General features: G+C 40.0%; 1 protein-coding gene across 1 annotated transcript; it reads right to left on the reverse strand.

Moving 5' to 3' along the window:
- Positions 1-3,840: 3,840 nt before the first annotated feature.
- Positions 3,841-4,785, reverse strand: or55c1 (odorant receptor family 55, subfamily C, member 1; the record flags this gene model as incomplete). The annotated part of the gene is made up of 1 exon (XM_079610661.1): positions 3,841-4,785. The coding sequence occupies one exon, from the start codon at positions 4,783-4,785 to the stop codon at positions 3,841-3,843; it is 945 nt and encodes a 314-aa protein (XP_079466787.1).
- Positions 4,786-9,182: the final 4,397 nt, after the last annotated feature.

The following is a 9,182-nucleotide window of genomic DNA, read 5'->3' on the forward strand; positions in this document are numbered from 1 at the left end:
AATAGCTGCACCGTTCTTCTGCTTTCCCCGGTGCGAAGTCGAGCCCTGGCAAAAGACGAGATCTGATCTGGTGGGAGAAAGACCGGTGGGTGAGTGCTGGCCCGAATGCACGGTGTACGAGTGGAGATGCAGTGCCTGAAGTGACGATTCACACGGTTTGTGCTGTGAAGTGAAATTGTTGTGTGGAGAAGTAATAGTAGTCTGCCGTGCACTCTCCTCCTACAGTCTTCCACCCGCTGTCTTTAAGGAAGGGTTTTGATACAGCAAGCGCCCAACTTCCTGTTTCAAGACGACCCGGCTTCGTTAACGCTGAATGCTTCATGTACCGTTGAACTGTTGTATTGATCTGTTGAAACCTGGCTGTATTGTTCCAGTGTCCAGCCAAGTGGAGCAATTTGCTCAAAGTGTCCTCCCCGCCTGGTGGTCTCCACACGCCCCTATTGGAAGCCTCTGCCCTGTCCAGAAAAAGAGAAGGTATCTCAGCTGAATGTTTCATAAACTGTTGAACAGTTAAAGTCTTGCTGTATTGTTCCAGTGCCCAGCCAAGTGGAGCGTTTCGCTCAAAGTGCCCTCCCTGCCTTGTGGTCTCCACGCGCCTCTATTTGAAGCCTCTGCCCTGTTCAGAAAGAGAGGAGGTATGTCAGCTGAATGTTTTATATACTGTTGAACAGCCAACCCGTACTGTCTTGTTCCAGTGCACAGCCCAAGTTGAGCGTTTCGCTCATAGTGTCCTCCCCGCCTTGTGGTCTCCACACGCCCCTATTGGAAGCCTCTGCCCTGTTCAGAAAGAGAGGAGGTATGTCAGCTGAATGTTTCATATACTGTTGAACAGCCAAAACCGTACTGTATTGTTCTAGTGCACAGCCAAAGTGAGCGTCCCGCTCAAAGTGTCCTCCCCGCCTGGTGGTCTCCACACGCCTCCATTTGAAGTATCTGCCCTAAACGGAAAGAGAAGGTATTTCAGCTGAATGTTTCATATACTGTCGAACAGTTAAACCTTGCTGTATCGTTCCAGTGACTCGCTGGCCCCCACACCTGAGTACCTACCTCTGGAGTAACACCAGTGACTCGCTTCGCCCCCGCATCTGCATACCTACCTGGCTCCAGCCCGAATGGGGTTCGTATGACCACGACCCCCTCTTGAGTCCTGTAAGGAGTACTTACCTAGTGACCTACCTGGACGGCGCGAGTATTCCCCCTGATCCTCCTTCAACGAGCCGCCGCCCCGCCACGATTGTTCCTCCCCTCCTGTCTCAGGAGGTCCAGAGACTATTGAACCGCCTCTGGTGGCAAGAAGAAGATTTTAGTTAGGACTTTTCCAATTTACCATTTTTAACTTAATAAAGAAACCTGTTATTTTTTTACTTCCTTGTCTGTCTGGTTCTTGACACGTTCCTCGAGGTGGTTCTCGGTTTTCAGGGGTGGGTGCAGTCTGGCTTGGCCCGCCCCGACCTGTGACATATTCACATCATTAAATTACATTTTGCTTGTTTTACTAAAATATATAATTTTCAGTAAGAAAATATGTAATATAATTCATAAGTCAGCATTTATAATTATTATTGTGTGCACGTGTTGGGGTGGGCTTGCAATGCAATTCATTCTGGGGTAATCTTAAGTAGTGCTACTTACATTTTTTTAGAGCATAAAATCAATAATCTTCTCCAAAGGTGAGATCTTCGAGCAGCTGCACGACGTCTCCTTTGTGCAGACATTACACACATTGAAAACGCTGAGGAAAATACTAGGGTTATCCAGTTACTGATGCAATGAGGTGTTAGTGCACCTTTCGCACATACTTTTATAATAAGTTTTCACGCTTATTACATTTGTAGGTCACATATAATATCAACATGGCGGATGATGTCCAGATCGCATTCAGGCTATGTACATACGCTTTTAGTGCTTACTAAGAACTTAATGAAATAAAGTACCTACTCCAGTGATTATACAGTTTTAAAGACAGGGTTACTATAATCAATGATTCTTATCAGATCATCAAATAAGGCTATGTGTGGGTCAAGGGTCAAACCGACTATTATTTTAAATAAAACATCTAAACCTCTTTTAAATCTTAATACATTTTGTAGATGTATGACAAAAATAAAGTAAACTTAGTAAGGTAGTTCTGCTTTTGGAGATGATTAATCATTCTCTGCTGAGATCTTGAGAGACTTATTGTATGTTATCCTCAGTTGACCTCATCTAAGGCTGTGGCTGAAGTCAGTTGTAGTTTCTGTTCTTGATGCTTCTCTGTCCTTCCGTGAATCTGCTTATTATCATCAGCTATCTTCAGGAATCCACAGTCATCACTCAATTAATCACTTAATTATTGTTGTGGCAAAAATTTCACGGCGTAAGAGACACTCTGAATCAAATTGTCTTTTAAAAGTATTTATTCTTGCAAGAAGGCCCAGTCACCATACAGAAGTTACGCTGTAGAGTGAGTGTGACAAAGTCAGGAAAAGCTGAGCCGCCTTTATACTGGTCTCAAGGTCCTATAAAGCTCTCCTATACAGCTTTTTTGCTGAAATCACACATACATCGCACAGTGTATGCCCGCCTTAACTGGAAGCGCTTAACAGTTAATTTAAAGTTTGTAATTTCACTGTTTTTACTCAATGTTGTGAAGTTTCAGCTATATACGATATTTGAATGCAGTGTAAAGTTTAATTGTGTATTAAGAAATATCCTTGTTTTAGTGGACTCGATTAAAATAAGTTCAGGGTACTCATAACTATTGTTTTTTTGTAAACTTAATTAAATTGAGGTAATCGGTGTCCTCAAATGAAATGAGTTATCTTAACTTGACTTGTTGGGTTTTACAAGTGAAGTCATTGCTGTGTGAAGTCAAATGTTTAATTAGTTGTAAATTGTTGTTGCGTAAATGGGTAGAACTAAAAGTAATTCATGTTGATGATACTCATAATACATATTGATAATAATTTTGTGGGAATAAAGAGATTATGGATATGCTGAGGCTACTTTTATCAATCAAGTAGTTGTAATTATCAGTAAACTAAGTGTTTCTAAACATGGTTTGCATTTCTTTAAATGTTAATCACAATAACACAATAAGTATGTGAAGTTTTTCTTCTTTTGCCAGTCATTAAACTTACTCAACCACAAGCAGTAGTTTAAAAGTCATAGACATGCATGACAATAATCTTACAATTTAATGAATGCATTCATGTTTATTCAATTTGGTTGGAAATTAACTACAGTATACAGTGCATGAGCATGATAATAAAGCAGTTCATTGGACATTTTTTTTAAAACATTTAGTTATCAAATTAGTGCAACGCAACTAGCAGCAGTCTTAATACCAATAGAAAGCAAGTTGTGAGTAGAATGAACTCGGGCACATATGTGTCACAAATCGCTGGTTGCAGTACAAAGGAAGTTGTCAGGATCCAGAAGCTTCTCTTTATTAAACTTATTCAACAAACTCAAACATTTAAAAAACACTGGAGATTCTCTGAAATCTTTGGACATAACATCCAAAGTCGTCAAAACCATAGAACTGACCCTGAACAGAAAGACAGAGGAACTAATGAACTAGACACACCTGAACTCAAACTCTAATCAATATGTAACTATGGTGACTAACAGGGGGAACTGAGGATGACAGACAGCAAAACACAAAACCAGAAATACAGACATGAATGAAAACACACATAAAACATGACAATGGTGAACAACAAACTAGAAAAAAAAGAGTTTTTCTGCAGACTTGGATTTGACATCCTGGATGGAGAAAATAAAAGCTAATCGACAATTTTGCAAAAGATAATGACAAAACTCGTATTACAAATGTCTTAAATGCTGTGTATTTGACAATCAATATGAAGTAACTTTATTCAATTTAAACAAATTCACAATTTGAGTTCTAATTTCTGTGGTTCTGAGACCATAAATAATAGGGTTACATATTGCAGGAACAAGGTGATACAGTGAGCTTGTTAAGATACGGATATCTCGGGGTATTGTAGCTACTCTATACCCGACAAATGCAGCAGTAACACTGATATAGGCTATTACTATGGTCATTATGTGTGTGGTGCATGTATGAATGGCTTTGTGGCGGGATTCACCTGAAGGAGAGCGAAATATAACTACAAAAATTATGACATAAGAGCAGAATATCACAAAACAATCAGCGGATGTTACACCAAAAGCCACTGTAAGAGCTAAATAGTTTTTAGAAATATCATTACAAGCTAGATTGACAACAGATGTATGCTCACAGAAACTGTGGTAAATCATATTTGTTCTACAAAAAGTAAGTGGCACAACTAGACCAACCATGGCAATAATGGCAACTGCGTTACGAATGCTAAGAACTGCAGAGAAAACAAGTGAGTTTGTCATATTTACAAAATCATTGTAACGTAAAGGATAAATAATAGCAAAATATCGGTCCACAGCCATCCCAAGCAATATGCTGGACTGAAAACAACCGGAAAAATGCATACAAAACATTTGTATTAGGCATTCATGTCGTGTAATTGTATTCCAGTCCAACAAAAAACCCACCAACATCCTTGGAATAAAGTAAATCGGCACACAAAAACCCAAAACTGCAATCAGTCCAATTAAAATATACATGGGAGCATGCAGTTTTCTATGTTTTGTAATGACAATAATCAAAATGCCATTAGCAAATGATGTATAGATTAGGATTATGCAAAAAGGAATGAAGAGTAGAGGCCGGTACCCTTTAAGATCTGTGAATCCAATCAACTGGAAACTAGTAAAAGAGACGTTACTGGATTGGTCACCCATTCTGCTTTTTTAAAGTGTGTAGTACAGACCTTCAAAAATAAAATGTCAAATGTCAAACACATGAAAATATAAACGTTTGAAATATATACAAAACAATGACAATACATTACCTATCCGGACATATTAAGCATAAAAAATCAAGAAGAAATTAGTTTGTTTTTCATATTTAGTTTAAAGTTCTGTACTCCCATGAAACAGTCTGTCTTATCTATCTGTCCTGTTCTGTCTTTCCATACCACTGCGCGAACTCTTCCCTGCTCTTAAATCCTCCATCTTCCCCTCCCTCAGCATTGCATGGGGATTTGGTGCTTGTTAAATTGGATCACAATTAGTCACAGCATTCTTTTCAGGCAGTGTTTTCATTTTTTTGTAAGACTGTTGGGACTGTATTTTCTTGCTTGAAACAATTAGTGATTTAACTTTTACTTGATATAGATGAACTATTTATTTTACACTTAAATGAGATGGACACCCCTCAATACAGTAATAGACATTAGTCTGCCACTATTTCTGTTTTAAAACGGGATGCTCTTCATGGGTGAATTAATTAAATGCATAATTTTACCAGATACATTATCCAACATTCATCATAACTGCTGCATTAAAACATTAAATTAAATTAATATAGCTATATCCCAGGTGTCCTTTTACTAAGCACAGCTTTTCAACATTTTCCATCATTAGTTAATTTTTCACATTATTTTGGGAACAGTGGGCACCCAATTGACACTGATTTGAGAAGACTATATGATGGCTTCAAATTAATCTAAATGATCTAAAATTAAAAAGCATGACATACTTAAAATGTATTATATTTAATTGCTTTGCAGCATAAATTCAGCGGTACAACAATAATTGGCAACGCTTTAGATTTCAGCACGGAAAGTAATGCGTAACTAAACCGATTTTACAGTAACTTTCGGGATTTATAGTGTACCTATAAAGTACTTACATGGAAGTATAAGGGAACAATATGTAAAGTTTGGGGAATAAAGGGGTAACAACCAGTAGAATAAAAAAATATTTATACTGTAAGTATTATAGAACTAAGGGGTCCTTATTCTACTATTATGATACAACAATCTTACAATTTAGCAAGAGCATACACTACATACCTTTTTGTAGTAATGGTGTACCAATACAAACTGTAAAAGGCTTTTTTAAAAATTACAGGGTACAGATCTATATATTTATACAGTAATTATTTTTAACAAAAGTCCACTGAAAACTAAAACTATTGCAACTTATGCTTTAATATTGGGGAAAGATACTCTTGTTTCAAGTAGTGGTGCTTGTTACCCTCTTGTTTCATGTAGTTACAGGGTAAGTGTGTCATTGCGGGCCGTAAATTAAAGTGGTGCTTGTTACCCTCTTGTTCCATGTAGTTACAGGGTAAGTACAATACAAATACATACACACAATCTAATATCACGGACTCTGAAACCTTTATTTGAAAAAATAACTTAATTCAAAACAGATTTAAAACTATGTTTTTTAATTCATTTCAAATGCTTAAGTCTTGACAGAAAGTAGCATGTTTTGTCCCCAAACAGCAAATTGCTGTCAAACAGCAAATACTGCAATAACTGTAGTAATCCATACGACCCCAGTGGATCAATGTCTTCTGAAGTGAAACGATAGGTGTTTGTAAGAAAAATTACAATATTTTAAACTGTAGACTATCGCTTCTGACCAACTGTAATAAGTTGTTTTCCAAATAAAGGTTTCTGAGTCAGTGATATTAGATTGTGTGTATGTATTTGTATTGTACTTACCCTGTAACTACATGAAACAAGAGGGTAACAAGCTCCACTCACCCTGAACAAGAGTGTATTTCCCAATATTTAAAAATAAATGGCAATAGTTTTAGCTTTCCTTGTTTACTTAGTTTAATAGTTTACTTCTGCACTTTTGCTATAAAAAAGTATAAATACATAGATATGTACCCTGTAATTTTTACATCATTACTAAAGGTACACAGTGTATTTTCTCGCTAAATTGCTCCCAAATGTAAGATCATAATAGTAGAATAAGTACCCCTTAGTTCTATAATACTTACAGTATAAATCATTTCTTTCCAGGTTGTAATCTAAAGCGTAACCCAATAATTATACTGAAAAATAATGGCATAGTAAAAATTATAAATTTTTGTTCCCTAACAGCCCACATAGCAACATTGTTATGGCCCAGATCTGGCCCACATCTGGAACATGTGGAATGATGGCCCTTTGGTGGCCCAGTCCTGTTTGCCTCTTCCTTATACTGCAAATGTGTTCAACACACACACTGTCAAAGGAACCAAAAAAAGACAAGAGATAAAATTAAACACATTATAAACCTCTGTTAATTCTCAATTACAACTTTTGTAGACATCTGACAGAAATAAAGTCAGTCTGGTTAGTAATAAGTGAAGCTGGTAATGTTGTTTGTGGAGTTGTTTAATCCTCCTCTGCTGAGATCTTGAGAGATTTAATGTCTTCTTTTGTCTTCAATCGATTTCATCTAAGGCTGTGTCTGAAGTCAGTTGTAGTTCTTGTGCTTCTGCTCATCTCTTTTTCTGTTCTTCTTTCCTTCAGTGATTCTGCTTGTTAACAGGCTTATTAAGGCTGAAATGACTTCATATTTAATATACACAGATTTTGTGGCTCAGATACGGTCCAGTTCTGGTTTATTTCTTTGCTCTTGTCTAATATGTGGCATTGCTATGGTCTGCTTGTGGCCCACATCTGGCAAACAGGAGTGAGCCACCCAAGGGCCGTCATTCCACACCGCATGTGGGTCAGATCATCTTTCCACATGTGCCAGATGTGGGCTGGATCTGGGCTGTCACAATATTGCTATGTGGGATACTCTACTCATCACAACTGACATGTTCTAATGAACAAGGCTGCTTTAGGATACTTTTTTAAAAATAGCTAACGATAATGATCCCTGCTCTCCATCCACCTTCATTGTCTGGGAAAAGCAGCATTCTATATCAAACTATATATTTTTGTTTCACATGTGTAATATTCCAAATACTGTAAGTGGAAGTATGTGGGTCACAGCAGAAAGGTCCCTGGTTTGAGTCCTGGCTGAGCCTTTCTCTGTAGAGTTTAATCTTCCTGTGTTGATGTCAGTTGTGGGTTTCCATCACAATCCAAAGACATCAGGGGTTTCCCCTGCCTACAGTTTACGATAGGCTCCAGCATCCATGTAGACCACATATAGACGATTTGATTTAGGGCTGGTTCTTCAATAGTTACCATGGAAAAACAACTTCCCATTTGACATTTTTATTTGTGTCTTTGTCTATGTCTTTCCAATCTTGTCTAAAGCATGCTATAGTACATCATCTCCTTAAGCATTTTACGCTGTTTGACATGGAACAATTGTATTGTAAAGCATTTGTGTCAGTGTGCAGGGATCCAGGGAACTGCCCTTAAATGTTTTTCTTCTTACTTAAAGTACTAAAGTTGGGAAAAAAATTTGGAAATCAGATTCTGCAGTTTGTATTTGTGTGGTTCCACAGGGGTCAATCCTGGGGCCCATATTGTTTTCTTTGTACATGTTACCAAAGTTTTATTTGTCCAAAAATATAATGTTGCATATCAGGGGGTGGGCGCCCTGGAGGCTGATGAAGGGCTGGCCGATCTGGAGCAAGAAGCCTCCAGGGTGGAGCTGGCCATGGTGGTGGCCAGGGCGGAGCAGGACGTGCAGGCGGCCATGGCAGTGTGAACCCTTCGGGCGGCCACGGCGGTGAGGACCCTTCGGGCGGCCATGGTGGTGTGGACCCTTCGGGCGGCCACGGTGGTGTGGACCCTTCGGGCGGCCACGGTGGTGTGGACCCTTCGGGCGGCCACGGTGGTGTGGACCCTTCGGGCGGCCATGGCGGTGACCGCCCTTCGGGCGGTCCAGGCGGAGGCCTATAGCCCCACCCAAAAAAATACTTGGGGAGAGTGACAGGATTCGGAACCGGCTCAGAGACAGACACCAGCTCTGGGACAGACACCGGCTCAGGGACAGACACCGGCTCAGGGACAGACACCGGCTCAGGGACAGACACCGGCTCAGGGACATCCAAGCCAGACGGGATAAATGAAAAAAGCTCAGCAGGCATGATGCTCTCAGTCACAGGCGCGGCGGGCATGAGGCTCTCAGTCACAGGCGCGGCGGGCATGACGCATGCTGCCTTGAGCTCGGCAGATCTGGCGTGAAGTGCGGGCTTGGCTGGACTGGCGTGAAGTGCAGGCTCGGCTGGACGTGAACAGTCTCGGGCTGGGCTGTGCTCTGGACGGGACCAGTGGTGAAGGAGGCTTGGAGCTGGACGTCAACGGTCCAGGGTCGAAGAGGGACCAAAGCGGAGAATGGTGTCGGGGTCCATCTCGACCACCGCCTCTACTGCGGCCTCCACGGGT

Source organism: Phoxinus phoxinus, assembly GCF_949152265.1.
Source record: "Phoxinus phoxinus genome assembly, chromosome: 4".
NCBI classification, from domain to species: domain Eukaryota; kingdom Metazoa; phylum Chordata; class Actinopteri; order Cypriniformes; family Leuciscidae; genus Phoxinus; species Phoxinus phoxinus.